The following is a 13589-nucleotide window of genomic DNA, read 5'->3' on the forward strand; positions in this document are numbered from 1 at the left end:
AAAAAACCCTTAAAAAACAATTGTTTGTGTTTTTTATTTATTTTTTATTTTGACTTACTGTTAGAAAGTGTAACTTATTTTAGGCTACATTAACATTATGGCTAAAAACATTTGTATTTAGCTTCCTCACCCTTGATTGAAACTACTCTTGGTTTAGGTAACGCCATCATAAGAGAAACTTTAGGAAAAGTGACGTGTTCAGCGTCATCAAGTCAACACACACACCCATTTATTTAATTACAGTAAACAATGAACCCCTGCATGCAGAAAGTCATCAAATTACCGCCAGTGATTTTTCACACGTTGCCGGCAAGCAGATTGGCTTGCACCGACTTCTCTTAAATAGATGTAGATGAGATGTAATGATGTGTCGGAAAAGTCATTATGAACGTAATTGGCCAACTTTGTACTCCTCTCTATTCTTACAATCCACTAATTAAGTGTCTTCTAAGTAATTCTTTATCTCTTTCTCAACACAACTTGCATTTTATTGGCAATTTGAAAATAAGTGAAGCGCTAGAAACGTAAATGCACTCGCGTGCGAAAAGAAGCTGACCTTTTCTACCAAAGCACAATTTTCACATTTGTTGAAAGGCGTCCATTTTGTCCAAAAGCAAAAAGCACGTGGCAAAGTCTAGTGAAAATGCTCGACTCCAATCCCCCCGCGGCGCCTATTTTTTATTATTTTTTTACTTACCAGGTGACGGGCGTGTATCCGGCAGCGATTTAATTAAAATATGTAACTTTTAATTACCTAACTAATTAATTTGATAAGTAAAAACGGAGTGGGACTGATAAATGATGGCGGTGCTTCAAGGCTACCCCGCCAAAAGACAACACTTCTTATAATTCAAAATAATGACTAAATAAAGGCACCGCCATTTTTTTTTTTGGGGCCTCCACACGTGGCAGATAATGGCAGCATTTGAAATGAAAAGGAAATGAATTATGCATCCACAATAGTAAATACGATGGGGAGATTAGGCAATAAGACGATAAGAAATGTGCTTATTGTGTCAGGGTGCTGCCTGTGAAGCGGAACAGCAAGCCCAAATTGGCAAAGTGCTCGAGCAGTTGAGTCACCTTGGTGCTGCGAGGTGGGTGCTCGCTCCTCATGGTTGCTCCAGGGTGACGCTCCAAGCTTTCTTTGCCCCTTGTAGTAATTACACCTTTTCTCCTGGAGACGCTTAACCTTTCGCTTTTTAATTGTTTTGCTAATTCGGAGCCCCGACAAACGTGCACTTGAACCTTTCCTTCTTTGTCTCTCAAAACAAACCTCATACTTTGAATATTCAGCAGTCAATCCTCATTCCAAAAAAAAAAAAGTCACTTCAAACTGTTGCTGTTTGTATACTTTTGAGATGATTGTTGGCATGTCGACTTAATTTGAAATCTTTCATGGCAAACAAGGCAGATTTGTTTGTGGCAGGACCTGCTCGCTCTTCTTCTCTTGGTGTTTTGGCTTTCATCAGCAGAGTCTGCCATCTAGTGGTGATCACTGTCATTGAAGATGATGAATAGCTGGATACAAGAAAAATTGCATTTTGAGATAATTGTGCCAGTGTGGTTCTTCTAACACATCACGTGCTTGTCATTATGACACAAGAACTTTATGAAGTGACTCGTTATTTTTAACCGCAGTTAAATTTAGCAGCTGCTTTAAAGGAAGCTTGTCATCGTTGACTATAGCCAACAGTGAAAAAGAAAAAAAAAATCATAAATGTTTTTTTTTTTCCATCAAACGCATTTCCTTTGGTGTGATTGAAGATGGACGTGTTCTCCTCATGTTGCTTTTCAAACTGACAGTGTTGAAAATATGCGGACGTGGTCATGCGTGAGGAAGGAAGGCCTCATCATGAAAGACGCGTGTGTAGACGTGTTTCCCATGACACCATGACTGACATGGACAGACTCACCGAGCTCATGTTAGAGTTTTGACAAATTGACAGACTTTTTTTCTCTTATTTTCTTTTTCTCCAGGACAGAAAATGAGACCTGCATGTTGGCCGACAGGTGCTGCTGCTTCGAGTCAAGCCGGGCCAGGAAAAGGTCAACAACTTCTTTCTATTTTTAATGGGAACACTTGAACTGGGCAGACCACATACTCCTCCTTGTGCTTCCTGTGAGTACAAAAAATACAAATAAATACTAATTTCGCCCAAATAACCCTGACCCTGTCAAACAAAATCAATAAAAATTGAATATTGTATTCTGGTCAGAATAATTTTGCCCAAATATTTCTTACTGAAGATGAAAAGCATCACCACAACAAGAACATACGACATATTCTTTATTAAGACAAGTACTCATCAGGTTGTGTGTAATTTTTTTTTTCCTTTTGTAAAAATGTTGGTGAACCAATACAAAAGATGCATGGCCAGACGACAATCAAAAGTGTTCGCTACATTAAAGAAAAAAAAAAAAGAAGACAACGTTAAAGCATTTTTTGTGGGTAGCAAAACACAAAGCAGCTCCTCGTCCTCCTTCCCCTCTTGGACATGTTACAGGAAATACATGTACATCATATCTTGTATGCAAAACATTCACAACCGAACATACGAGAGGAAGAAGTTTGAGAAACATCGACTGTACACGTGGTGCTGGTCCGCTTGATGGCCAAGTCTACTCTGGCATTTTTGTGGTTGCTCAACAAAGTAGTGACAAATCCATCTACATCCATTTGAATAGCTGCTGTTGCACTAAAAATAGTTACACTATATACTTAGTAGGCTGGCAGGGCAGGGAGGGCTTTTTTAAATTTTTTTTTTTTTTTACAATACATTTGCATTCTACCTGAGATGCAAAAACACAACTATTAACACTCATGAACCTGAGAGAGTGAACACAAAAACTAATCATCATAAGGAGAAACATCAAAAATCAAATAGGATTAGCGCAATGGGGGTATTTTTATATATAATAAATTTTTAAAATATTTTAAAATTCATTTGTCATTCAATATAATGTTATGACAATTAGGGTTATTTTGAAAAAAACAAAATCTGTGAATAATGATACAATATTAAAATGGGTAAATGTCCTGTATGCCTACATTAAGATGAGTTTTGTCAAAAATATTGATTTCAATTTCAGTTTTGAAATGTTTTATCATGGTCTCTTATTATTATTATTTACAAAATCCTAAAAAAACAGCCATTTTAAACATACATAGGTGGTTTCATTTTTATATGTACTCGTTCCTTCCGATTGGCTGCTTGTTTTAACCTCATCCACAGAAGTCATCCCCATAAATAAGAAATGCTGCTTCAATGAACATTTGGAATCACCAAATTTAATAATACATAGTAAATACAACATCTGGGACCGAGCATCCGAGCTTTTGTACAACATGAACGCCAGGGTCCAAAACGGCGCAGCAGGAAGCGACAACGTGGACCAACATCGCGTCGAACCAGTTAAAAAGAGGACACAAATGTACAAGATAACACTTTAACGCAGAGGTGGGGAACCATTGTCCTATCAGGGCCCCTCTTTAAATTCTCATTTAATTTAGAAATAATTTATTAAATCCAAATTTCATGACAATAACAATATTTTTGAGCAGGAAATAAAAAGTCAAATGACACAGAAGTTGTAAATGTGAAAATAAAATGGTGATATCAAATAAGTGTTTTATGAGACAAAAATTGTAATTTTGTTATTTTACAAAATGAAATCAGTCATTTTCTGAGAATAGTCTAAGCAACAAAAACAAAATTGATTGAACAATTTTGAGCCAAATCTTTTTACAGCAGGTTCTCGATTGTACAGGTTTGTCTCATTAAGTGGCTAAAAGAGAAAAAGAAAAGAATATAAATATTTTAAAAAAAAACTGATACAAATAGTGTGGGCTAGGTTACCCACCCGTGCTTTAAAGTATCCGACCACCTGTATGCCTCCACGTCAAACAAGGCACTACATCAAGTCCTTCGTTCTTTTATTTACGCGTGATTGATCAGGAGGTGACTTTAAGGCGGTGGTTATCCGATAAACTGGATGTTTTTGAATAGCAACTATCTGGGACTGTGTTTTGGGTTTCTGTTGCTAGGTAAGAAAACAAAGGCTTTTGAGTGAAGTTTTGAGGCTGTTGGGCGACAAGTCAGGGGAGAGAAAAAAAAAAGTAACAACTTGATAGAGCAGTCGGCCGTTCAAGACCAATCAATGGTGGCCTAAGGGGAACGATACTTCAAGAGATGTCTTTTTACTGCTTATAGATGACTGCAAGTCAAGAAATAGACATACTGTAACACTCTTTGCACATTAATTTTACATTGGAAGGTATTTAATTTATTAACAGCTAAGAATCTAATGAAAGCATATGGCTGTGCTCATATCTTGGGGAAAAAAATAAAACTAATTACACTGCTTCTATCCAAGTAGAAGCTAGCTGGGAGGTTGATAAAACAGGAAATGGATTAAAATAGTCACTTTTATCAAATATGTACAAATAAAGAATAAAAGGCAGGTAAAAGTCCAGTAAACTGTCAAAATTTTAATAGTTGAGCTGAACTTTAGCATCACGTTAGCGTTTAGCCTCATGCGGTATGTTTCTGTTTCTTCTGTTTTGATGCTAAACAAAGCTAAGCAAGTTCAGCTTTTTGTCCATATAGGGCAAAATCTAAATAAAATACTCAATAACATTTGAGTTTTGCACTTTTGATATTTATATAAAAACAAATTATAGCTTTGTATCCCATTGGAAGCTGTCTCGCAAGTTCAGCACAAAGCAGGAAACAGGTTTAAAATGGGCATCTTTTTATCGCATATGTAAAAATAAGGAACACAATAATAATTAATTAATCAAGTATTTAATGCTCAGCTCTGGAATGAGTTAGTTTTACACTAATTGTTTAAATATTTTAGCTAAACATCCTCGCGAATCTTAATGCTAGCTATTCTTTATGCCAACACTAGACAAGAAACTCTTCAATAACAATATTTCTTTTTGTCCATCAATCTTTTGTGTAAATAAAACAATATAAATAATAATGATTAAAGGTGAAGGCTCTTTAAAAAATAAAACACACAATACACACATGGGGCTAGCCACGTTTAGCTTAAACAGGGTTCAAAATTGTGAATTTTTCTTTATGCTAAATAAAGCTAATTAAGTGACCCAAGGCAAACTAAATGCATTATTTGGGACCGTGTGTTTTTATCAGGCAGATCAATATGATTCAAATGATTAAATTTTGTGACCATTGCCTTAAAAATATCCAAGGAAAGAAGAAATAAAAATACGCTTATAAGATTAAAATGTTCCTCTTTAGTTAGCATGAATGCCCACGCCAAAAACATTCAACTCAACCGACAGCTACTCAATAATGAACATTTGATCCGCTATCATGTGACGGAACTTTACACCAATGCTAACCTCTAAAGATAAACTGCTGCCATGACATCTATACTGACACACAGACCGGCAAGTTTTAATTGGAAAAAGCCACTTTATCAGGCACACGGTGCCTTCAAAACGGCGGCCCGCCTTCTGTTTTGAAAGTCAAGTTGTAAAATTACAAGAATAGAGTCATCATTTAGCCAGTGAACATCTAAATTCCCACACTGACAAACGCACTACATCTCTGGAGAACCTGCTAATAAAAATGGCTAAAACAGTACTATATACACACGTTTGTTAAAAACGTCTGGTTAGATGTCCACAGCGCATAACGTACACCCTCTTGACATATTTCGGTAATTAATAACTCAAAATTGCTTCCTAAAATGATGTCCCTTTCTTGTAAAAATGATCTTTTTATTCATATAACTGATTTTTCTCCTCATACAAATACAAAGTTTTACATATTTAATTGTAAAATAATAAACCACTTTTATGCCCCCAAAAATCCAATTTATCGATCGCCTTGATAATTTGACTTAATTCAGCAGTAACCAATTTCTCATTTTGTCAATTCACTGCAATAATAATTTGATTTATATTCTCATAATATGAGGACTTACATAATTGATTGGATTTTTTATCAAATGCGACACTTGCCTTTGTGAAATTTTCATTCCTGTGATAAAATTGTGTTTTTGTCTGTCACCATTTTGACTTTACTGCCCCAATAATTTGACTTATTCTCATAAAATTATGACATATAACGTACCACTTTTTAATGGAAAATTGTCTTGCGTACTTTAAATAGTAAAATAGTCTCATATCAACAACAATCTGGATTCAGACTTCAAAACTCCCCATATTTTGTATTTGGCGTTTTGAGGGCCCATGTCAACCTTCATCCAGCTTTGATCAAGTGTCCCTAATAAAGTGGCTATTTAGTTCAACTTTTTTTTAGTTTTTTTTCCTTTTCTTTCTTTTGTCTGACATCCACGTGTAAACCAACGGCATCAAATGTACATGTTAGTGATTGAGAGATGAAATCTCAATAATCGCTCAACTCTTAAAGGGGACATATTACCAAAAAAAAAAAAGACTTTTATACAAATAGTCGGGTCTCTGGAATGCTTGTCTAAAATGTGTCTGGAAGGAAGCTATTTTGGTTGGACTGTGATGTCACAGTGTTTGGAGACCTGCCCAAAGTGATTGGTTTCCGATCAAAACAAGCAACAGATTTGATCAGCGAACTCTTTTAAAGTGGTATAAAAAACAAAACAAAACAAAAACTTAATATGTCTCCTTTAAGATTACTGCAGAATAAAAAGGGGTGATGACCTTCTTTGTGCTCGGTGGCACAGACTAACACGCACTCGCACACACACACACACACACACACACACACACACAAACGGGCCACTTTCATATTGCAAGCAAACATCCAAACCAACAAGCACGTGAGTGGGAGGGACGGCGGGGAAGAAAACAAACCAAAATAGAACAAGGCACAAAATAGTCTGTAAAAGAAAGAGAGTGTACAGAAGTTTCAGGCCCCAGCAGTCCAGGAAGGTTTTGAGATAGGACACTCGGCCTCTTCTCAAGATGAGGCCACGCCAGTCCGAATTTTGCTTCCTCCCTAATCCCCCCCCAACCCCAACATACAACGATCTAATCAAAGTTACGCTGCCATAGCACCACCAGCCTTCCTTCCAAACTTTAGATGTAATACTCCTTCTTCTCGTCCGTGTTGTTATGTCCTCCCTCGGCGTTGATGATGGCCGTGTCGGCGTCGGCGGCGTCGTCCGCCCCTTTGGCTTCGTGCGTGAAGTAAGTGCCTGCGCGAGCGCAAAGCAAAAGAAAAAAAACACTCGACAATCCTATCAGACGGCAACAAAAAGACGCGCCGATGAGTTCATGGTCAAGTGGTTTCAGCCGCGCTTTACCTTTGTGCCTGGCAAAGTATCGACCGAGAACAATGAGCGCGCAGAGGATGGCGAACATCACCACGGCAACCACGCCGCCGATGACGGCGTGGTCAAGTTTGGGTGGCGTGCCTTCACCCGCTCGGGAGTCTGAAAACATAAATATCGATCTCAACTCGAGCGATCCAAATATGATTGACTTGGATAAAGATGTTTCACAAAAATAGAACATTTATCGTTTTGGAATGACCAACGTAATTGGTGCTACACTGTCCAAATACTTTTGAGCTACCGCATCAAATCATTGTTGAATTATTAAGAACCGACTCCAATTAAAGCGGAACATTTGCAAGCTTTTAATAACAGCTTAGAGTGTTTTATTACACCGTGGGCGAAATAAAACTTGTGGCTTCCGAATATTTTGTTGATGGTAACAGCTATTAAATGATTTGAGTGTCTAGATAAACAAATTTTCTCTCCAGGCGTCGTCACTTGACCTCACCGCAAAGGAAGTTGATGTTGTTTATTGAAGAGGGGGGGCGTACCACCATTTGGTGAATCCGAAACGGTTTAACTAAAAAGGCCACAAATAAACGATGAAACATTTTGTTCTTACTTAACGAGCGACACAGAGCAACTGGATAATTGCACGGCGCAGTCTTTTTTTGTTTTTTTTTCTCCGCTTGTGCTTCTTTTCAGAACCTCAAGTGCACTCCAGTTGCATACGAGACCACGCTTCTTCACGCAGTACTTTAAAGAAATGTCGTGTTACAAAGACGAGAACTGCTCTTATGTCTCGTTAAATGAGCAGCCTAAAGTTATGCAATCATAGATTATTAAGGCCCCAATGTATAGAGATGATATAGATTTTTAATATTGATAGTGGACCAATCAGGACACCTGTAGCGTGCTAACACATTCATTCATTCATTCATTCATTTAATAGTAAGTAACTGTTTGTGTTATTCCCTTAAAATATTATTAGACCAGCCAGGATACCTGTTATGTTAGCGCTAGCATCGTTGCTGTTGTGCTAACATGTTTATTTATTTGTTTTTTATTTAATAGTGAGTTACTGTAGTTTTTGTATTATTCCCTTAAAATATTAGACCAGCCAGAACACCTGTTATGTTAGCGCTAGCATCGTTGCTGACATTTATTTATCCGTGTATTTATTCATCAGAGTAGCAAATTGAAACATTTCTATTCGCTCCCGAAAATTCCGTCTGTTGTTCTATCGACCAAAATAGTCTACACCAAATTTGGGTGAGAGTTCACATGAAATAAAAAATATTGTGCTTGATAAGGGGCCATTTGTGGAGCTCCACCCATCTTTGAAAGAACAAGGCCCGGTAACTTCGGAAGCCTTTACAAAATGGCACCGAGGCCTTTATCAAGCGTCGACGATGGGAGCGATGGAGGAGCAATGGTCGCTCGGGGTGGGAGGGGGAAAGGGCGGCGTGGTCCTTTGCCGCATGAGAGAGCAGCTCAATTTGCCACCAATCTCACTAGTCATGATCTCGACGTGAACAATTCCGCTCCAAGACGCCGGCAGAGTGACAATGGTGGACCAATATCTCAGAGGTCCTTCTTTTAATTTAAAAAGAAAAATAATGGCGCTGTGAGTCGGTTATTACAGCATTTTGCTCGGATATTTATCAGCGGATTACATTGGCGATAGCAGACTTTTTTTTTTTTTTTTTTTCACCGTTTGTTGATCACCTGCAACTGTTCCAAACAGATTCCCAGCAGGCTTTTGGAAAAAAAAAAGTTTTGGGAAAAACTCGGAGGATAAATAGACAAATAAATAAATAAATAAATAAATAATATATAAATAATAATAAATAATAAAAAAATATTAAAATATTACCTAAAGATGTGACCAGCTTTTACTCACGGACAGTATTGTGATTAAAGTAATATATTCTGTAACAATACTTTGGATGGTGAGAACTTTTGAAATAGGTTGCCGTTAGATTGATGTTAATCTGTGGAAGGAGAACTGCATCAAAAAGTAAGCGGGGTAATTATAATAAAGAATAGGAATAACATGTGAGGCATTCACTCAACAAAAAAAAATATGCACTCCTTCAAAGTGTAAATATAGTCAAAGCCCTGACCTGCTGACTACCTACTGCAACCGCCAACAAAATTATTTTAAAAATTTCAAGTCTACTTGATCCTTTAAACGGATGTTAATGACATTCTCAAGTAAAAAAAAAAATCACATTCCATGATTTGAGGCCAGGCCTTATCTGTAAATGAATCATCTGAAATCATTTCCATCTTACACCTGGTAGGTGTGTCCCAGGTCTGGACGGGAGAGTACACATAAATGAATAAGCTTGTTCTGCCACAGTCCCAACTGCTGGATTTAATAAAACACTGGTCTGCAAAGGAAAAAAAAAAAAAAAAAAAGGCATAATCCAATCATGCTCACTATGCTGTTTCCGTGGCAACTAGTGGTAGATTGCACATCGAAAGAGAAGGGAGAGTTTGCAGGATTGAAAATCAGAAGCACCCAAAAATGTCATCATTTCCGCTTGCTAAATTGGCAAATATATCTGCCTCCCCCCCAGAAAAAAAAGTCCCCGTGGCGCCACCTGCAGGACTTAACTGCTCCAGCATCATGTGCTGTAAAAACTCTGTACGGCTATCCTTAAAAAGTGTAATTTGTCATCAGCGTGAGCAGTCAAACTAATTAACAAGCGTTTTTGTGGACTTTGGTTCCGCATGAGCACCCCACCCGTCTCTCCAAACCAACCACGTGGTGAGGCGCAGTGTGTTTACTGTGGCGGGGGATGCCAGGAAGCACGGCCAAGTCCCTGAGGAGAGGCAAAAGCTGCACTTTAATGAACATCCACGCCGTAAAAAAAAAAAAAAAAAAAACTCGTGCACAATCCTGTCTGGAGCCAGCAAAAACTCCACTGACCCTCCTCCGCTGCTTTCCTTCTCCTCTTCCTCCCTCCCTGCCCTCACCTTGCCCCCCTGCCGTCTTTCATTTGACACATCCGCCTGAAAACATGCCTCTGCACACCTAGGGAGAGTTATTTTAACAGGTGGAGAAAAAAAAAAAAAAAAAAAAAAAAACAGCTCGGTGTATGCTTCCAGAATGAGGCAAAAGAAAAATAGATGTTAGAAGACCCACATAAAAACATTCAGCACAGTGTGCCGAAGCTTCATGTTAAAAAAAAATATATATATAAATATATACATGTATATATAAATATAACAATAATTACCAAATATATATATATATATATATATATATATATATATATATATATATATATATATATATATATATATATATATATATATGAGAATAAAATAAATCAAAATTAGATTCAACGCTTGTTAATACGCTTCAGTCGGCGGTTCGAAATGTGCGCCCGGTGTCGACAAGGCAGGATTCTGTCAGGATCAAGAACGAGATCCCCGGGAAAGGTTCAATAAATAGACGTGCGTGCGATACATATCCCACAATGTGTCACATTCAAATGTCATATATTATTACAACAGACAGCCGGCCGCTCTGTCCTGGCTCCCTCTTGTAATAAGCACAATTTGATGATGTCTGTAATGCGGCCGCTTGTCCGTGTTGTCAGCCAGCTAGCTTTCGGTGCGGGAGCGCAGACATGCCCGCGAAGGAATCTTGACAGGATGTGAGCAGGCCGCGGGGATTTATGGCGGTGGTGTGGGGGGGATAAAGGGGATTTGCTAGTAATGCCCGCGTCTGGGTGATGGAGAAAGCAGCTCTGCGCCACGTACGTACATTTCCGTGTCACCTCTCTCTCTTGGCTTTATACATGTATGTTTTTCCTCCCGTCATCCAATTAACAGATGGGTTCTTAACACTAAATCTAACATGTATATGATTCCTGCTGAGGGTGGCTGTAATTCCTGGAGTGACTTTTCCTGAGCTGTGAATGCCATAGAAATACACTTGGAAAAAATATTATTAAATTAAAAAAAATTGAAATTAAAAACAAAAAATTATAGTAATAAGATATTATATAGTATTATATAAATAATATTATCTGAATTAAAATTAATCAAAATAAAAAATATATATAAAGATGCTAGTAATATTAATATAATATATATATTAATATAATAAGATAAATATTTCTGGAATCCTTCACTCGGTTAAGAATTAACTTCCAGGGGGTCAATAGCTATTTGGGCGAGCGGAATTGAAAAACCTACCGCGTTTTTGTGTTTGTTTTGACGGTGAAAGAAGCCAAATGAGATGAGGAGCGAGTGTACGATGGGTAACCTTTAACCAAATCATCTGCGGAGCCTCGTACTCAATTGCCGCAACATTGGACTTTCATTGCTGCCGGCTTGCCCGCTGAATAGATTTTGAGTGGCCTTTGTAACGACCAAGGATAATTTAACGACATACAAATGTTGTGATTTAAAAAAGGGGAAGGAAAAAAAAATTCAAGGTCTAATGGTGACAAATACAACCGTGAATGAAGGAACACCATGTCGATGAACTCTAAAGTTAATTGTGCTTGTACGAAAAAAAATCCTCATGTTATTCATGCCAAGAGATCAAGGCCAAACTGTATTTTTTCCTTCTTCAAATAGTACGTGAAATTAAAAAATGTGGACCAGGGAATCCTTTAGGCTTCATACAAAATCTTTAATGTGCACTTTTTGTAATTAGCAGCAAATGCTTTATGAGAAACCAACATTAGCGTAATGAAGCTCCACTTGAGGCTGGGCTGGCACTCCCAACCTGCTACTCTCTGGGGACCAATTAAAAATATGAAAAAAAACCCACTTTCATTATTACCCAAAGATAAATAAAACAAATTTGAACTGGGATCACACTATACAAAGGTGTGAAAGGAGTAAGAAAAATAATTATCATTTCGAAACGATTCCTTAATTCTTCCAATGAAAAGACGCACGGGACTTTTTAGTTGACGGCGCTGGTGGAAAAAACATTTCATAGTCATGAAAACCTGTTCAGAGTGGACTCCTCGCACTCCATCTGGTGCGTGATTCTGACACGTGTAAAGAAGAAGAAGACCCCCCCCCCCCTCAGTGCTACTAGTGCGAGTAAACAGAGGAAAACAAGCCACAGACTCCGCTAACGATTCAAAAGGAGCGAGAGAGAAAAAAAAACACACAAGTTCACCCAAGCGAGCGATATATTAGTTGCAGCTAGCGTGCGACGTGATTCTGCCCTCCCTTAAAAAATGCTGGCATTAGACATTTACCTTCAAATAACAAATACTCGCACAAAAAAGTTACAGTGACCCATGTAGACACATTCCTAATCTGTGAAAAAATTAGCAATTATTTTTACCACTTTTTTCATGCATGTGTGCACTACACTGCCCCCAAGAGGGCAAAGCATGAACAGCAGTTTTTTTATTGCTATTATTTTAAAGTGTTATTTTTCTTGACATTATTTTATTTTCTGCTTGTTGTTTAAATGCTACATTTTGCTAACCCTGATTTCGAATCGTCAGTTTAATATCAATCGAAATAGGCGTGATTATTCCCTCCATCATGACCTCAGAAAACCCGCAAGCCGTCCGTTCTTACAGATGAGACTAGAACAAGGGAGGCGATCTCCCGAGCTGCCAGTCGGAGGGAACGTCATCTGTTCAATCAACCCGACAACCTAATTCCTTGTTCCGTATAGAGGTGGACTGGCCAAGAGCACTGAGAGTGTCTAGTAAGGGCTTAGCCGGGATCTGATGTCCCCCGCCTCGGATCATCTCTGAGCATCTGACGGCTTGGGAGAATGATCTCACCCTGCACCCCGGCCAAAGATTCTGGGTATTTTCTACCATCGTCAAACAGTGTCTTTCAAAAATAATTTCCTCATTTTTTAGAATAATTTATAAAATAATAATTTGTATTTCGAGCGCCATTCAGACATGCTCCTGCTTTAGTTGAATAAAAAATAAACATCAGCTTCTGATGTCACGGACTAGGCCACGCCCCCTTAAAGGTACACGCACAAGTGCTTACGCTGGATGCGCTATTTCTCCTGTGCAATTAATTCTGTTATTTTCACACTTTCCCGTTAATTACGCAAATCCGGTGGAGCAATTGTGTCTTATATTCCAAATTATTTTCGACGGCATTCCCTCAGGACGACTCTATAGAAAATGCACAATTGTATTCAACCTTGACGCGGCACAGCGACTTGACAACATTTAGCAAAATCTTATGTTTAATATGAAACTTATTGCAAGAAAACTTTCAAACACATGAAACAAGGAGCACGCTTTTGAACGGTTGACTTATCTCTCCCTCGAGAGGTTTGGCACACGCGTGCGAAAACACCCTTTGAGACCTGA

The 13589-nt window shown here is 38.1% G+C and overlaps 1 protein-coding gene across 3 annotated transcripts in view; it reads right to left on the reverse strand.

Annotated features, from left to right (window-relative positions):
• Nucleotides 1-3272: 3272 nt before the first annotated feature.
• cadm1b (cell adhesion molecule 1b) overlaps nt 3273-13589 on the reverse strand; it is a 95367-nt gene continuing 85050 nt past the window's right edge. For all 3 annotated transcript variants that reach the window (XM_049726790.2, XM_049726791.1, XM_049726789.1), the window contains 2 exons: nt 7282-7410; nt 3273-7173 (listed from right to left, as the gene is read on the reverse strand). In XM_049726790.2, coding sequence (XP_049582747.1) covers nt 7055-7173; nt 7282-7410 — 248 coding nt within the window. In that variant the 3' untranslated portion in view covers nt 3273-7054. The remainder of the gene's footprint in view (nt 7174-7281; nt 7411-13589) is intronic.

The sequence above is a fragment of the Syngnathus scovelli genome, chromosome 7 (assembly GCF_024217435.2).
Source record: "Syngnathus scovelli strain Florida chromosome 7, RoL_Ssco_1.2, whole genome shotgun sequence".
NCBI lineage: Eukaryota > Metazoa > Chordata > Actinopteri > Syngnathiformes > Syngnathidae > Syngnathus > Syngnathus scovelli.